Source organism: Cucurbita pepo, chromosome 20 (assembly GCF_057944985.1).
Source record: "Cucurbita pepo subsp. pepo isolate OVF chromosome 20, ASM5794498v1, whole genome shotgun sequence".
Classification (NCBI taxonomy): Eukaryota; Viridiplantae; Streptophyta; class Magnoliopsida; order Cucurbitales; family Cucurbitaceae; genus Cucurbita; species Cucurbita pepo.
In genome coordinates, this window is record NC_141817.1 from 10902995 (window position 1) to 10920130 (window position 17136).

At 37.1% G+C, this 17136-nt stretch overlaps 3 protein-coding genes across 5 annotated transcripts; 2 read left to right on the plus strand and 1 right to left on the minus strand.

Moving 5' to 3' along the window:
- Positions 1-1385: 1385 nt before the first annotated feature.
- On the plus strand, positions 1386-6935 carry LOC147786550 (phosphomethylpyrimidine synthase, chloroplastic). Of its 3 annotated transcripts, none has more exons than XR_015414667.1 (7): positions 1386-1544; positions 2277-2591; positions 2694-2821; positions 3326-4152; positions 4981-5663; positions 6298-6454; positions 6583-6935. XR_015414667.1 is itself a non-coding variant. In XM_087120460.1 (6 exons), the coding sequence occupies exons 2-5, from the start codon at positions 2284-2286 to the stop codon at positions 5659-5661; spliced, it is 1944 nt and encodes a 647-aa protein (XP_086976586.1). In that variant the 5' UTR covers positions 1386-1544; positions 2277-2283; the 3' UTR covers positions 5662-5663; positions 6298-6935. The 3 variants fall into 3 exon arrangements, 1 of the variants encoding a protein (XP_086976586.1); XR_015414668.1 differs by having other exon boundaries at positions 6298-6416; XM_087120460.1 differs by having other exon boundaries at positions 6298-6935.
- Positions 6936-7896: 961 nt separating this feature from the next.
- On the plus strand, positions 7897-9959 carry LOC111783196 (cytochrome P450 86A1). The gene has a single exon (XM_087120461.1). It carries the CDS (start codon positions 8087-8089, stop codon positions 9623-9625), a length of 1539 nt encoding a protein of 512 aa, XP_086976587.1. The 5' UTR covers positions 7897-8086; the 3' UTR covers positions 9626-9959.
- An 818-nt stretch (positions 9960-10777) lies between these two features.
- Positions 10778-16352, minus strand: LOC111783195 (sodium-dependent phosphate transport protein 1, chloroplastic). The gene is made up of 10 exons (XM_023664092.2): positions 15893-16352; positions 14942-15049; positions 14545-14700; positions 13658-13873; positions 13308-13517; positions 12831-12968; positions 11731-11832; positions 11578-11643; positions 11390-11474; positions 10778-11136 (listed from the first exon to the last, which is right to left on the minus strand). The coding sequence occupies exons 1-10, from the start codon at positions 16289-16291 to the stop codon at positions 11039-11041; spliced, it is 1578 nt and encodes a 525-aa protein (XP_023519860.2). The 5' UTR covers positions 16292-16352; the 3' UTR covers positions 10778-11038.
- Between the last annotated feature and the right edge of the window lie 784 nt (positions 16353-17136).

Here is a 17136-nt window from a genome sequence, read left to right on the forward strand (position 1 = left end):
AAAAAAACTGTTTAGAGTTGAATAGTATTTTTAAAATACTATTAAAAGTTTTATGGGTATTTTTTAAATAAGATAAGAACCGCTTTCATCTATCTGTAAAGATATTTAAAAAAATTTTTGTTGTAAAAATCAAGGGTATTATTGAAACTGTTAGAAGTTTATGGGTATTTTTTCGGAGCCAATTAAAGTTAGGAATGCATGAAATATATGGGTCATTATAATGGCATCATTCAACAGGTATTTTCTAGACTTCTGTTGATCATGACCTGCAGCTATCTCTTCTCCATCTGAGCCTTTTCTTCTGTGTGAATTTCATCCACATAAATGTGAGGGTGGTGATATTATGGAAGCTTAGCTAATATCAATGCTGCTGTCTCGGAAAAGGTAAACAGCTTTTGAGGGACCATAATGCAAAAATTCACCATCAATTGATTCAAAATTTCAAGGGAGATTCAAACGTTGGTTCTTTATACGACTAATCAATTGTTTCGTTCCATTTGCATGGCTGGAAGAAATGTCTACTACGTTAGGTTTCTTAAGCCTCATTTAACAATGTGAGATCCAACATCAGTTGTAGAAGAGAATGAAGAATTCCTTATAAGTGTGTGAAAACCTCTCCTTGACGAACACATTTTAAAATCGTGAGGCTAACGACGATACATAACGAGCTAAGCAAACAATATCTACTAGCAGTGGACTTGAACTGTTACAAATGATATTAGAGCCAGACACCGAGATGAATGTTAGCGAGGACGCTGATCCCCAAAGAAAATCAAATATTAAATTATCGTAGTCTAAAGAAAAAAATATAAAAAATTAATTTTATCAATATTCAAATAGTGAAATTAATATAATCTCGAAATTAAGTTAAAAAAAAGTTGTTCATTAACTAAGAAATATAAAATTCCAAATTCCAAATTCCAAATAAAATAATAATATAAAATATTAGTTTTATTTATTTATTTAAATTTATGTCTAATAAATTTCAAATATATTAAACGTTTTTAATAATTAATGAATTTGGTAGATACAAATTAAATTAAATTTATTTTTACTTAGAATAGGACCAAAAATTGTTATTATGTATATATTATAATTTTTTTAAAAAAAAAATTAACAGAGAATACAAAATTATAATTTCAAAGATTTATTAGTCAATCTATTTATGATTTTAGTGAATTTATTAAACAATAAGAGTTATAAAAAAAAAAAAAAAAAAAAAAAAAAAAAAAAAAAAAAAAAAGATATTTGTGGCATTATTATTATTATTATTTTAGATTTTTTCTGATAGAGGTGTTTGGGATATTAAAGTAAAAAAAGAATGAGATATTTCGATTGTCAGAGTGTCAGAAATATCTAAACCCGGAGCTTATGCCACGTCGGCATCACTTTCATTACCTTTTCTGGAGTACGAATTGAACGCTCATCCTTCCCTCTGCTCCCGTATATATAATCCCAACTCTCTCCCAGTCTCTGTATTATCTTCAGTCTCTGCTTAAAGCCGCGTGTTTAACAGATAAGACTCAACTCTCAAGCTTTCCTCGGTAGGTTCATCCAAAAACCCTACATCTTTTCCATTTCGCCTTCTTAATTTTCATATTTCTGTGGCTTAATTCATTGAAAGTACTTTGTATGCACCGCCTTGTGTTTCGAATCGATTTTCTGTTATCATTCTTGAGTTTTCTTCGATCAGATTGCTTTGTTATTGTCTTTGAACTGCTGTTTTCGTTTGATGATTTTATTTCCGCTCGAGTTTTCGTTGTTCCGTCTTAATGATGGAGTTGCGTTTTTGATCGGCGATTGAACTGAATGTTCTGTATCATTTAAAGATTTTGTTATTTTCTGAGCCTTTCGTGTAGTAGTATCTGCTTTGATCGGCGGTGCCTTTTCTTCCACCTGTTACTTGAATGTTAGATTGACCTGTTCATTGAACTGGATTCTCGTGATGCTTTTTGTTTTTCTCATTTCGTTGCTTCTTGTAGCTTAAGATTTTCTATGATTGATCAGCTGGATTCTACTGGAAATCTTAGATTGAAACGTTCATTGAGCTGTATGTAGATGATGCTTTTTATACTTTCGTAGCTCGTTCTGCTTCATGGAGTCTGATTTTGAACGATATATTAAGATATTTAAGATGTTTTGTTTTTTCTTTCTTGTTTTGGTCTGATGGAGCCTGATTTTGAACAACATATTATGATATTTATGAAGCTCTTTGTGTCAAATTCTGACAATCATTTTTAAAGATCAAGAAACTTTTTTCTTTTCCTTCAACCTAGATCAAAGATGGCGTCAGTTCATGCTACCATAACACCAGCTGTTGGTAAGAGTGGGAACCATTCTTACCCTACGAAATCACTAAATACTGCCTTCTTGCCTGGGTTTGACGTGGTTGGACGTGTTTCTGGTGCATGCAAGGACTCATACCCTTCATCTATTACCTTAACTCCTAGAGCCACTTTAACCTCTGAACCCATGGAAACCAGTACAGTGAAAGCCAAAAACAATAAACATACAGTTGATCCTTCATCTCCTGACTTTCTGCCGCTTCCTTCATTTGAACAATGTTTCCCAAAAAGCGCAAAAGAACACAAGTGAGTGAATTCATAGGAGTATCATAGTTTTTGTAATTGTTGCAAAACTAAATAGATGATGATCTTACATTTGCAATTATTGATGCATAATTTGTTATGCAGGGAAGTTGTTCACGAAGAAACTGGGCATGTGCTCAAAGTACCCTTTCGTCGGGTTCATCTATCTGGTGATGAACCAAACTTTGACAATTATGACACTAGTGGTCCTCAAAACATCAGCCCCCGTACTGGTAAGATGATCAGCATTTGACAGTTCCTTGAAAAGACTCATTTTTGCTATTTTGTGTTGTAGCACATGTTGGGTTTGTTTGTCATTTCTTAATTCTTCTTGAGCGTATATTTTTTACTCGAAATATAAATTTTGTGTAAACTTTTTGGAGTCGGACTTTGTAGTGAACGGAGTTCTTCTATTTGGATAGACATGTCTGTTATTTTAAGTCTGTTGCATAAGAGTTCTATTTTTTCCCTAAACATCAGATGCCAACTAGTGCTATCTGGCTCCATAGAGACATAAATGGTGGCAAGTACTATTGCCTTCTATGAGGGAAACTAAGTCCTTCGATATTTCGTTACTTTTTTTTGTAATCCAATTTCTATACATGTTGCTTTCTGATTTTTTTTTTTTTTTTTTTTTTTTTTTTTTTTTTTTTTTTTTTTTTTTTGGCTATGCTGGTGTACTTGTTACCTATGTCTTCCAATTTACATTGTTTCTGACAATCAGTAATGTTATATAGGATTGCCTAAACTTCGGAAGGACTGGGTTGATAGGAGGGACAAATTAGGTGCACCAAGATACACACAGATGTATTATGCCAAGCAAGGAATCATTACTGAGGAAATGCTGTTTTGTGCCACTCGTGAGAAGCTGGATCCGGAGTTTGTGAGGTCAGAGGTTGCTCGCGGGCGGGCAATCATCCCTTCCAACAAGAAACATTTGGAGTTGGAGCCCATGATTGTGGGTAGAAAATTCTTGGTGAAAGTAAATGCAAATATTGGAAACTCTGCTGTTGCAAGTTCTATTGAAGAAGAAGTTTATAAAGTCCAATGGGCGACCATGTGGGGAGCTGATACTGTCATGGACCTCTCTACCGGTCGTCACATACATGAAACTCGTGAGTGGATATTGCGTAACTCAGCCGTACCAGTAGGAACCGTTCCCATATATCAGGCACTTGAAAAAGTGAATGGAATAGCTGAAAACCTCACGTGGGAGATTTTCAGGGAAACACTGATTGAACAAGCTGAGCAGGGTGTAGACTATTTTACTATTCATGCCGGGGTCTTACTTCGATACATCCCTCTAACAGCAAAAAGAATGACAGGAATTGTTTCACGTGGTGGATCTATTCATGCAAAGTGGTGTTTGGCCCATCATAAAGAAAACTTTGCTTACGAACACTGGGACGACATACTTGACATCTGTAATCAGTACGATATATCTCTATCGATTGGTGACGGGCTGAGACCTGGTTCAATTTATGATGCCAACGACACTGCTCAATTTGCAGAGCTCTTAACTCAGGGCGAACTGACTCGTAGAGCATGGGAAAAAGATGTGCAGGTTGTGAATAATCTTCTCTCTTGCTTACATACATACATATGCTCACAATCACACCTATGTTATTCTTATGCATTAAAGAGGAAACCTATTTACTCCTAGTTATATGCATTTGAAAGAACATCTCGTAGTTATAACTTTTGTTTAGAACCACGCAAGGCTGCATGTTCAAACATTTGGTGCTAATTGTCATGAATTTAGGAAACTCTGAAAAGCAATTATTTTGTTGAGGATTATTGAAAGGAGGAGTCCCACGCCGGATGCAAAGCCATGAGAGCTTATGCTCAAAGTGGACAATATTATACCTTTGTAGAGGGTCGTGATTCTTAACATGGTGTCAGAGCTAGCCCTTAACTTAGTCATATCAATAAAATCCTCAAATGTCGAACAAAGAAGTTGGGACCCTCGAAAGTGTGGTCAAAAGTGACTCAAGTGTCGAATAAAGGGTGTACCTTGTTCGAGGGCTTCATAGAAAGGAGTTGAGCCTCAATTAAGGGGAAGCTGTTCGAGGGCTACATAGGCCTCAAAGGAGGCTCTATGGTGTACTTTGTTCGAGGGGGGTTGTTGAGGATTATGGAAAGGAGGAGTCCCACATCGACTAATTAAGAGGTTGATCATGGGTTTATAATTAAATAATACATCTCCATTGGTATGAGGCCTTTTAGTGAAGCCAAAAGAAAAGCAATGAGAGGTTATGCTCAAAGTGGACAATATCATACCACTGTGGAGGGTCGTGATTCCTGACATTATTATCTGCTATTTTCATTTTAGGTACTAGGAAATGTTATATCTTCCGTGTTACTAACTAGTGGTTGCATATTTGAGTTTCAGGTAATGAATGAAGGACCTGGACACGTTCCGATGCATAAGATCCCTGAAAACATGCAAAAACAGCTCGAGTGGTGTAATGAAGCTCCGTTCTACACTCTTGGTCCTTTAACTACGGATGTAGCTCCTGGCTATGACCATATTACCTCTGCCATTGGTGCTGCCAATATTGGGGCTCTTGGCACGGCTCTTCTCTGTTATGTTACACCGAAAGAGCACCTAGGATTGCCAAATCGTGATGACGTGAAGGCTGGAGTAATAGCATATAAGATAGCTGCTCATGCAGCTGATCTAGCCAAAGGTCACCCACATGCTCAATCATGGGATGATGCACTGAGCAAGGCGAGATTCGAGTTCCGATGGATGGATCAATTTGCTTTGTCATTGGACCCTATGACTGCTATGTCCTTCCATGATGAAACCTTGCCATCAGAAGGTGCCAAGGTGGCTCACTTCTGTTCCATGTGTGGACCTAAGTTCTGCTCCATGAAGATAACCGAGGATGTGCGGAAGTATGCTGAAGAACATGGGTACGGGAGCGCAGAGGAAGCTCTGAAGCAAGGGATGGATGCTATGAGTGCTGAGTTCTTGGCTGCAAAGAAAACCGTTAGTGGTGAACAACATGGTGAAACTGGTGGAGAAATCTACTTGCCTGCAAGCTACATGGACTCCCTGAAGAGGTGAAGGTTAGTAATCACTAAACTTTTGGCCTTTTGATTTTTCTCCTTGGTTTTCTTAAGCATAGAACGACAATTTTAATAACTGAATTTCAGTTATAGTCTTCAAATTCTAAACTTGAAAGGATTTGGTACGACGCGTTTCATATTGGTTCTCTAAGAGTGAGCTTTCACATCGGTTGAAGAGGGGAACGAAACATTCCTTATAAGGGTGTGGAAACCTATTCGTATCCAACATGTTTTAAAACCATGAGGCTTACAGCAATACACAATAGGCCATAGCAGACAATATATTCTAGCAGTGGGTTTGGACGGTTATAAATGGTATCAAAGCCAATCACTAGGCGATGTGCCAGCGAGGACGCTGGCTCCCAAGGGGGGTGGATTGTGAGATCTTACATTAGTTGGAGTGGGGGATGAATTGTGAGATCTTACATTAGTTGGAGTGGGGGATGAAGCATTCCTTATAAGGGTGTGGAAGCCTCTTCCCAGCAGACACGTTTCAAATCCGTGAGGCTGACGATGATACGTAACGGGTCAAAGCAGACTAGCGGTGGGTGGGGTTGAGCTGTTACAAAGAGACTCATATATACGAATATGAGTTAATTCCTTTTGTTGGTTCTTACAGTATACCAATATGCAGGACCGCTCACGAAGAAGAGGGTTGGAAGTGCAGGAGACTCGTCGTCGATGATTGGATGACCAAAACCGAAATTAAACACTCGCTCGAGTCTCCAGCTTCAGGCCATGGAAGAGTACAAAGTTTAGCTTGTCCATTCCCTTTCACTGGCTGTATTTAAGTTCGTCTGCTTTGTTTCTCTATCTATTGGAACTAAGAAAAAGTTGTTACTTTGCTTGATGTTTTGACCTTGTCCTTCTCATCATATTAACTTAAGAAACGCACCGGGGGTGCCTCGACCAAGTGTAGCTCCTCGTCCGGGGCTAACTGGTCAGGCTGAGATAGTCCCTTTGAACCTGAACAGGATAATGCCTGCGTAGGGAGCGTGCTTTTCTGTTTTTTGTTTGTGTTTGCATACAGGAACAACGCCTCTACGCTGCTCGTGACTATTGTTTTGGTCGACGATCCATCGAGCATACATTCATATTGGCCTTCACTTAACCTGATCAAAACCGTAATTAATTTTTATATACCAATGATAGAAAATTATTGTTACTATTTATTTTGTCTCAAAGTATATCATTAAAACCGTAATTAATTTTTATACACCAATTATATGATCACTTAAATAATATCATGTCACATTTGTATTTCGGTTTTTACATATTAGTTGTCGTATGATTTCCATCTCTAAGAAATGAAACATCTAAGATTAATATTTAACATTTCATTATTTTAAAAAATGGTTCCATTTAAAAATTCATCCAATATTTTAACAAGGTTTCTAAATTGAACCAATAAAGACAGAAATGATGTCTTTTTTAAGAAGTTTCCCAATTTAGCTAGAACTTTTGTTGAGTCAAATCAATTGGTAGAGTCCATTTTTGTCTTCTTTATGTAATTTCTATTTTATAGTTTTATCTCTTTTTTTTTTTTTTTTTTTTTTTTTTTTTTTTTTTTACAGTTTACTGTTTTTATTATGTTGTTTTTGGGCAAATGCATTGGAAGAGGAAACCCTAATTTCCCATGGCAGTTAGACCAAATCTAACCACCAAAAACCCTCTTTCTTTGTAATTAACCTTAAGCTTTTCTAGGTGTATCCATTGCCTTTTTTAGTAGGTGGAAGAAAATTTTGTTCACTTCTTCTGAAGAAAACCTTACATCATTGCCCTACTTCATAAATTACTCGTGCTTATTTATAAATTTAACGGGCCCATGTCGTTGCTCCATGTTCTACTAGCGGTAAGGGCAATTTCGAATGTGTACATATATATATACACATAGTTTCGTACAAAACACTAAAATAGCCTATAATAAGACTTTCTCATAGGAATATACATACTTTCTAATAATTATAGGATATAAATTCAAGATACTTTTACAGTTTCTCTTTCATACATCTAACAGTATAAAAATATTTGTCACATTATAAACCGTTTTTTTAAATAATTTCTAATATGTCATATACTTATTTATGTTTGAACCGTGTAAACGCTAAACCCGACCCCAAATATTCTTGAACTAAAAGGAAATTTAAAAAAAAAAAAAAAAAAAAAAAAAATTCTTGAACTAAAAGGAAATTAAAAAAAAAAAAGAAAAAAGAAAAAAAAAGAACGCTTATGAATACTAATGGAAAAAATAATAATGGAAGAGTTTTCGTGTGCATGTCAATATTATTACCAATTCCAAAACCTTTCCTTTTTCAATTTTCTCAACAACTCTTCCTAAACTTTTTTCCCCAATTTTTTTTTTTCACTTTATAAATCCACTATTTTTCCCTCTTCCCTCACTAATTCCTTGCTCCTTCGCATCAATGGCCAACGACGTCGTTTTTCCCTTCCCCACTTTTTTTCTCACTCTCTCTCTCACCTATTTGATTTGGTTTTATTTCCTCGCCCGTAAGCTCACCGGTCCAAGAGTATGGCCGGTCATCGGCAGTCTACCGGCTCTTTTCTCGAACCGGCAGAGACTCCATGACTGGATGGCCGGAAACCTCCGCGACACAGGCGCCGCTGCCACGTACCAAACCTGCACGGTGGCGGTTCCATTCATAGCTAAAAAGCAAGGATTTTACACTGTCACGTGCCACCCGAGAAACATCGAGCACGTGCTTCGAACCCGGTTCGAAAATTACCCTAAAGGACCGGACTGGCAGGCGGCTTTTCACGATTTACTGGGACAGGGGATTTTCAACAGCGACGGCGAAATTTGGCTGATTCAGCGGAAGACGGCGGCGCTGGAGTTCACGACGAGGACGCTCCGGCAGGCGATGGATCGGTGGGTTAATCGGACGATAAGAACGCGACTGTGGTGCATTTTGGACAAGGCGGCGGAGTATAAGACGGCGGTGGATTTGCAGGATTTGCTGCTCCGGTTGACTTTTGATAATATTTGTGGGCTGACTTTTGGTAAAGATCCTGAAACTCTGTCGCCGGAATTGCCTACAAACTCCTTCGCTTTGGCCTTTGACACCGCCACTGAGGCCACTCTCCAGCGCCTTCTTTACCCTGGTCTTATATGGAGGTTCGAGAAGCTTCTAGGGATTGGAATGGAAAGAAGGTTGAAGACGTGTCTGAAAGTGGTAGAAGAATACATAAACGACGCCGTTGCAGCCCGTAAAGAATCTCCCTCAGACGACTTATTATCACGCTTCATGAAGAAGCGCGACGACGACCGCTTCTCCGCCACCGTGCTCCACCGCATCGCATTAAACTTCGTCCTCGCCGGTCGGGACACCTCCTCCGTCGCCCTCACCTGGTTCTTTTGGCTCGTAATGAACCACCCACACGTAGAGGAAAAAATCCTCACCGAAATCTCAACGGTCCTCCGTCAAACACGTGGCGATGATACCCGCCGTTGGATCGAAGAGCCGTTGGTGTTCGACGAGGCCGACAAATTGGTGTACTTAAAAGCCGCGTTGGCTGAAACGCTTCGTTTATACCCGTCCGTACCACAGGATTTCAAATATGTCGTGGCTGATGACGTGTTGCCAGATGGCACTTTTGTGCCCGCCGGTTCGACTGTGACGTATTCAATTTATTCGGTCGGGAGAATGAAGAGCATTTGGGGGGAGGATTGTGAGGAATTTAAACCGGACCGGTGGTTATCGCCGGCCGGAGACCGGTTCGAGGGGCAGAAGGATGTGTATAAGTTTGTGGCGTTTAATGCTGGACCGAGGACTTGTTTGGGGAAGGATTTGGCTTATTTGCAGATGAAGTCCGTCGCCTCTGCCGTACTCCTCCGGTACCGGCTGGCGCCAGTTCCCGGTCACCGGGTGGAACAAAAGATGTCTCTCACTCTATTTATGAAGAATGGGCTTCGTGTTTATTTGCATCCCCGCCGGCTCGGCTAGGAGAGGGGTGTTTTCGTCATTTCGTTATTTGAATTTGTCTGTTTTTCTGAATTATATTTGCTTTTGACAGTGCACGGTAAAAAAAAATCGGTTCAGTTTTTTTAATACTGCACAGGGTAAATTCGTCATTTCCTTCGTCATCATGAGGATATAATTGTCCATGTGTACGTCTTTCTTTCTTTTTCTTTTTTTATATACGTGAATTGTTGGTGGTTAAATTGGGGAGTGGAAGTGTTTGAAATTGTTGGATCTCTCATACATAAATTATATTATGTGGACGAAAATCTAATGTATTTTTATTTTATGTACTTCTAAATTAATTATTTGTGTAGTATATTATGCTTTGAATTTTATGTACTGTAATTTTAAATTAATTGGTTAAAGAAATGAATGAAAAATTTAAGGCTAAATTGATAAAAATATCCTCAAATTTTACCTATCTCAAAAACGTTTCAAAGTTTTAATAATACCCTTAACTTAAAAAAATATCAATATCATTATAATACAGTTAGAACTATTTTAAAAAATACTTTTGTTGGTAGTATCATGTTTCAAAAATACTCATAAACTTTCAAAAATAATATTATGAAGTTTAAATATAATATTTGAAAGGTGTCAATAGACAATTTTCGTCTATATATTGATGGTAAAAAAATTAATTTTTTTTACAATTATAAATTATAATAAGTGTTAATGCTATTTTTTAAATATAGGGGTATTTTTGAACTTTTTAACAAAGTAAAAGGGTATTAATGAATTTTTTTTAAGTTCAAGAATGTTTGAGCAAATTATCATTAAATCTCATTCAAAACTAAGTTTTTTTTTTTTTTAGACTTTTTAACAAAATATTATTGAAACTTTTCAAAATTTAGGGTATAAAGGTGTCTCAAAGTCTTTTTTTTTTATTAATTCAGTAAGAAAAAAATAATTATTTAAATTACCAGTTTATTTATTTTAATTTAATTTGACCATCCAATAATAGTAAGTCGACTACTCAAAGAAACTAACACCCTAGCACTTGCTACAATAATAAACTCTTTTCGATAATTCTTGTTACATTAATAATCTACCATATTAGGACATCAAATTGATCCAAACAATATTTAAGTCTAAAAGAACATTAAGCTCAAAATAGTTCCTCGCAATCAAATATGAAATAGAAATATCACTTCCAAAAATAAAATAAAATAAAATATGGACTGCACAAATGATTCATTTATAAATATCTACTCAAATCACCTAACACATTGAAAGCTCTGTTTTCCAAGAACCAAAAGCTAAACACTGCCCAAGGGAATCTACTATACAGTGGGCTGTGCTTTCTTGCAAGATGTTTTCAAAGAATTGGTTTGGAAATGAGGGGTTTGTGTAGAGAAAAAGGGTGAAGGGGTTTCGTGTACACTAGAAGGTTTGTCAGTCCAATATTTTCTCACCGGTTGAGAAGAGATTCCAAACCACTGTCCCAACCAAGTATAGCCCAACTGATACCTTGAATACATCATCCCATGAACCTGACAAGTTTTTCACATCATTTTCCTACCAGGGTTTCTCATACAATGGTGTGATTTAATAATTTGCATATCAATATAATTTCTTGTATATTCTTGATAAACTAGCATATCAATATAATTTCTTGTATATTCTTGATAAACTAAGTTAAATTTGGATGACGTTCAAACTTCAAAGTTAAACAAATGTTAAGTGCAAGAGTAGAAATGATAAAGCTCTTAAGAGTTTATTAGTATTGAAAGACGTAGAACTAACCGTGTTGCAAGATGTAACCTGTAGCCGCTGTCCCAAAAACACCTGCTAGAACTCCAGCTGTGTTTGATAGACCAAGTAACACTCCCTAAACAGATCATTGCATCAATTACAGCCTTTTTCCAACCAAAAATCAATGCCAAGTAATCAAACTAAACGAACTTTCGAATGACTCTAAGTCGAAAACTCACAGAATATCGGGGTGCAATATCTTGATGGTTCGAATATAGACCAGATTGAGAGAATGCATCAGTTCCCTATTCAAGTCAGCATATCAAATTAAATGTATGTTTTTCAATAAGAACAGGAAGCTATGGAAATGACATTTTAAAATGCAAACCAACCTGGCTGCAGGCCATGCACAAAACTGCCATCGCCGGAGAATCAACATGACTCAACTGGGTCAAGAAGAATGCAGGACCAAGAAATCCAATACTTTGCATAATCTGAAAAGTAAGAGTTTAAGAAACTGTTCTACCAACGAGCCATAAGAGATTCTATGAATGTACATAGTTATGGGTTAGGAATCACACATCTCCGTAATGATATGATATTGTCCACTTTGACATAAGCTCACGTGGTTTTACTTTTAGTTTTCCCAAAAGGCCTCATACCAATAGAGATGTGTTCCTTGCTTATAAACCCACAATCATTCCAATTAGCCAATATGGACTCCCTCCCAACAATTCTCAACAATCCTTCCGTCGAACAAAGTATACCATAGAGCCTCCCCTGAGGCTTATGGAGCCCTCGAACAGTCTCCCCTTAATTTAGGCTCGACTCTTTTCTCTAGAGCCTTCGAACAAAATACACCATTTATTCGACACTTGAGTCACTTTTGACTACACTTTTGAGGGTCACTTTTGAGGGTCCCAACTTCTTTGTTCGACATTTGAGGATTCCATTGACATGATTAAGTTAAGGGTATGGCTCAGATACCATGTTAGGAATCACAGATCTCCACAATGGCATGATATTGTCCACTTTGAGCCTAGGCTCTCATGGTTTTACTTTTGATTTCTCCAAAAGACCTCGTACCAATAGAGGTGTGTTCCTTACTTATAAACCCATGATCATTCCTTTATTTAGCCAATATGGGACTCGCTCCCAACAATTCTCAACCTTATTGCACAATGGTATATAAGAGTTGAATGCCTTATAGCAAGTGAAGGTGGAAGGTAGAAGGTAGAAAGTTGTCATGAAACAATTCGGCCAGTAGATTGGGTTAAGACTATTTACAAAAGATTAAGTACCCTGAAATTGTGGAAGTGTCATTTTCTTCTTAGCAAATATGGATAGTCATTAGTTTGATGTCAAGCTAATTTCGAACCCACAAGTGAGACGAGTGTTACGAATATGCATTGAAAATTAAAAGTACCGTACGACATAAGTTTTTCGGTTTAGAACATAAAGAAATATGGATGGTAGAAATATTCCTTGTTACCTTTCGAACTGTAGTCACGGAGTGGCCTCTGCTCACAAGTGTGTCGGCGATCCAGCCTCCAAGGTTTGCAGAAATTGCCATTGTTAGCCAGGGAAGAACACAAAGAAGACCAGATTCTGTGAGATTGAACTTCAGCACCTAAGTGATATTTAAAGATTCCAAATCAAGATTTACATATTGCCGAAAGAGCTGACATCGAATGACCAAACCAAATTTTTTTCCTACATTGTACTTTTTTCAAGATTTTATGTGTTATGCTCTATAACCCATCAATCATTCTGTCCCTATCCTATTTACCTGAGCATGAAGATGCGTAGAACTTAAAAAGTTATCAATATTTTTATATTCTGTAATTGCAAAAAACTTGAATATTGATTCAATTAGCTAAAGATTGCACTAACAAAGAGAGTAAATATGACAGGCTAGTGAAAGATCTGTCCAAATAAATTTTTACCGTGAAGTAACAAAAAGACTTACCTGGTGATAGTATGTTGGCATCCATGTCAAAAGAATAAATGTCCCCCAATTGTGACAAAAATGAGAAACTATAAGAGCCCATACTGGTGCTTTGGACAAGATCAGTCCCCAGGGTATACTTTTAACAGGCTCCTTCGAAACACTATTTGCAAAGATCAACTTCTTTTCTTGTGGTCTCAGTTGAGGATCCTCAAGTGGCGAACTGTGTGCCTATAGCCATGACTCAAAATCAATCACGTGTCGACAAGTTCCAAGAGAATTTTATGAATCAAGACGGAGCTTATACAGCTTACACAAGAATCAACACAAGGATTTAGACCGAATATTTTGTTGGTAGCAGAGTTAGTTACCTTGTTAAGCCAGACAGCAAACCAAACTGCACCAAGTGAGCCAAAGGAGAAAAAAACTGATGGCCATCCATATTGATGTATTAAAAATGGTGAGAAGGCAAGGCCTGTTACAGAACCAAGGTACATCCCACTGTAAACAAGTGCTAGTGATCTGCTTCTTTCAGCTACCGGAACCCATTTGGAGAGTATATTGTTCATGGCAGGCATTGCAACCCCCTGAAAACAATTGAACAATCTGAGCTAATGTCTATGGAGGATAATAAGAGAAGGAAATCAAATTTCTTTCCAGAACCCTCATACTATAGATCTTTCTATGTAATAAGCATGGAGAAAAACTGGTTTTCCATAAGGATTAAAATTTATATGAAAGAATAATACACTTTGATCTTTAACTTATGCTTTTAGGTCTAGGTCTAGTGGTAGTTTAACAAGGTATCAGACTAGATGTTAGATCCCACGTCGGTTAGAGAGTGGAACAAAACATTTCTTATAAGGGTGTGGAAATCTCTCTTTACTAGACATGTTTTAAAACCGTGAGGCTGACAGCGATGTAACGGGCCAAAACAAACAATATCTACTACCAGTAGATTTTAACTATTACAAATGGTATCAGAGCCAGTCACCGGACGGTGCGAGATACTGGTCGGAGTAGGATTAAACCCTCTCCATAGTAGACGCATTTTAAACTGTGTGGTCGACGGCAATACGTAACGGGTCAAAGCGTTGATAAGTAACCTTTTCAGTATCATTTCCTTCCCAATTGATATTAATAGTTCATGTATTGGATTTCGAGTGTCAGAATGTTAGGTATATATTTAGAAGATTGAACATACCCTGGCTTATTGATTTAAATTTTTGGGTCTAGTGATGTATGTAATGAGACAAACCTCACCGATCCCCATGAAAGCACGAACAACAAGCAAGAAGGGCAGACCAATTTTAGCTGCTACAGGTGTGAGAACTGTGGCAACTGACCACCATATCACACCAAATCCCAAAACCAGCTTTCCCCCAACTGTATCTGCCCATATCCCACCAGCAATCTGTCATAAGCCATAGCTACAAGTTAGAAATGGAGGAAGAAATAAAACAATGGTTTCTCCTTTTCTGAATGATAACAAATAGACGTGGCCTCTTATGTTGTGTTTGGATCAATTGATTTTTCTTATTCATATTATCAAGGCAAAAGGTTGTTTCAATCCATATCATTGGTTAGCTAGAAGAGGCTCTTGGCCAGTAATTCAAAGCATTAGAGCAATATAAAGCTGTGAAGTTTGTGTTTACCTGAGTGAGGAGATATCCCCAGAAAAATGATGATTGTATCAAACCAACAGTTTGTGGATTCCAGTTATACTCCGCTGACATTGGAAGTATAGCGATACTCATATTTACCTATATAGATCAAACAAACAGATTATTTTTAAAAAAAGCAATAATGCCCCATACGGTAACGCTTCTATATGAGTTAAAACTTAATAATTTTTCACCTTCCAGTTTCCGCTCTAAAAACGATTGAATTACAAGTCAAAGTTCTAAAACAACAGCAAATTGGTAGATTGCAAAACAAAGAAATAAACAAGTTTTTTTTAAGAACATAATGATAACGACTCTCTTAAAATGCTAAAAGCTCTGAAAATTAGAAGAAAATACATTATTTTCCTCGAATCATGAAAACACAGTCAAAATATGAAATTAGACTAAGTTTTGTTAATGAATAGGTTAACTTTTTCCTTTTTTCTTCTTCTCTTGCAAAATGTTTAAATCTTATTTTGTTTCCTAATCCGTCTCACTTATTTCATTTTAATATTCTCTTTTAGATCCCAAACTTTCATCAATACCCATTTGGTCTTTGTTAATTAGTTCATAAAGGTAAGACTACATGATAAAATATGAAATTCATATATTGCAATAAGAAAACTAAGTAGGCAAGTATCAAATCAGTAGCAATTAGGCACAAATTATAATCTCAAAGGAGGATAGTTCCATACTCCACCCTGCAATTATTGAATGAATTTACATGTGTGTGTGTGCCCTCGCGCAACTCTTTAGACCATTTGACTTAAACCTAAGGAACAGTGCACAAAACTCATTGAAACTAAAACGTAAGCTATGTGCATTAATTAACAACAATCAATTCAACTCTACAATACAAACCTAACCTAACATTTTATAGAAACGGTCAATTATGTTCAATTCGCGCCATTAAAAAATTCGACTAATTCAGAGCTCACTCACTCTGTCCATATTGCAGAGAAGGAAGGCGGAGAAACACAAGGTGACGATGAGCCATCGTTTGGGGAACTGTTTCCACCATGGAAGTTCATCACTGAGCTCCTCTTCATCGTCGAGCACCGTTTTGTCGATCGAGCTCTTAAACTTCACCGAATTCGCATCTTTGTTCGACACGTCGTAGGGCTTCGACTTGACATCGGTCCAAAGCCTCCAGTTCCCTCTTCCGCCGGAATGTCGTCGGGCGGAAATCTGGAAAACGAAGCATCGATCCTCTGGAAGAACTGTCAGATGAAAACGTGAGGGAAATTTGGGCCTCCGTTCCGAAAGGGAGAAGTTCTTGAAGCAATCGGATGGATTTGGAGGCGTTGGCGAGAAAGAGTAGAGAAGAGCTCCGGCGCTCATGGCGAACCGGATTTTCAACTGTTCACCACTTTGCAAGCAGTAACAGAACGAACTTAAGAAATGGTTTTAGAGAGCGATAGAGAGATATTAATGGTCACTGGTACACGGCCTGACACGTGGCATTTTACAGAGAACAGATTGGGTTGTGTCCCTAAATATCATGGAATTAACGGAAAAGTTTCTTTTTTTAAATAATATTTTATTAAAAAATTTCTTTTTTGTTCATTTTATAATATTTTATTAAAAACTTTTAATTACGGTATCTGTATTTCAAGTGGGGACGGCCACGTGGCGAAATCTTTTCCCATTTAATTTTGGAGGCATATTCTCCCTCCGTCCTCTAATCCTTAATATTTTTTTAAGCAAAATTACCGTCAAAACTCACTACTAGTAAATATTTCTGTTTTAACACATTATGTCTCCAACCAACATGTGACCTCATAATTCACTTCCTTTGAGAGTCACCATTCTTATTGACACACTGCTCGGTAATTGGCTCTGATACTATTTGTTACAGCTTAAGTTCACTACTAACTGATATTGTTTGTTCTAGCTCATTACATGTCACCGTCTGCCTCACGGTTTTAAAATACGTTTTTTAGGGAGAGACTTCCACACCTTTGAAATGAATGTTTCGTTTCTCTATCAAACTAACGTGAGGTCTAGTAATTTCTAAATTAATTTTTTTTAATTTAATACAAAAAAAATGTATATTCTCCCTCCGTCCCCCGATCTTTAATATTTTTAAGGAAAAATTAATTATTATTATTGGTTCATAATTTTTAGTGACAATCTAGGTTTTAAAATGACATTTTTATGTCGAAAATTTCAAAAAATAAATTATA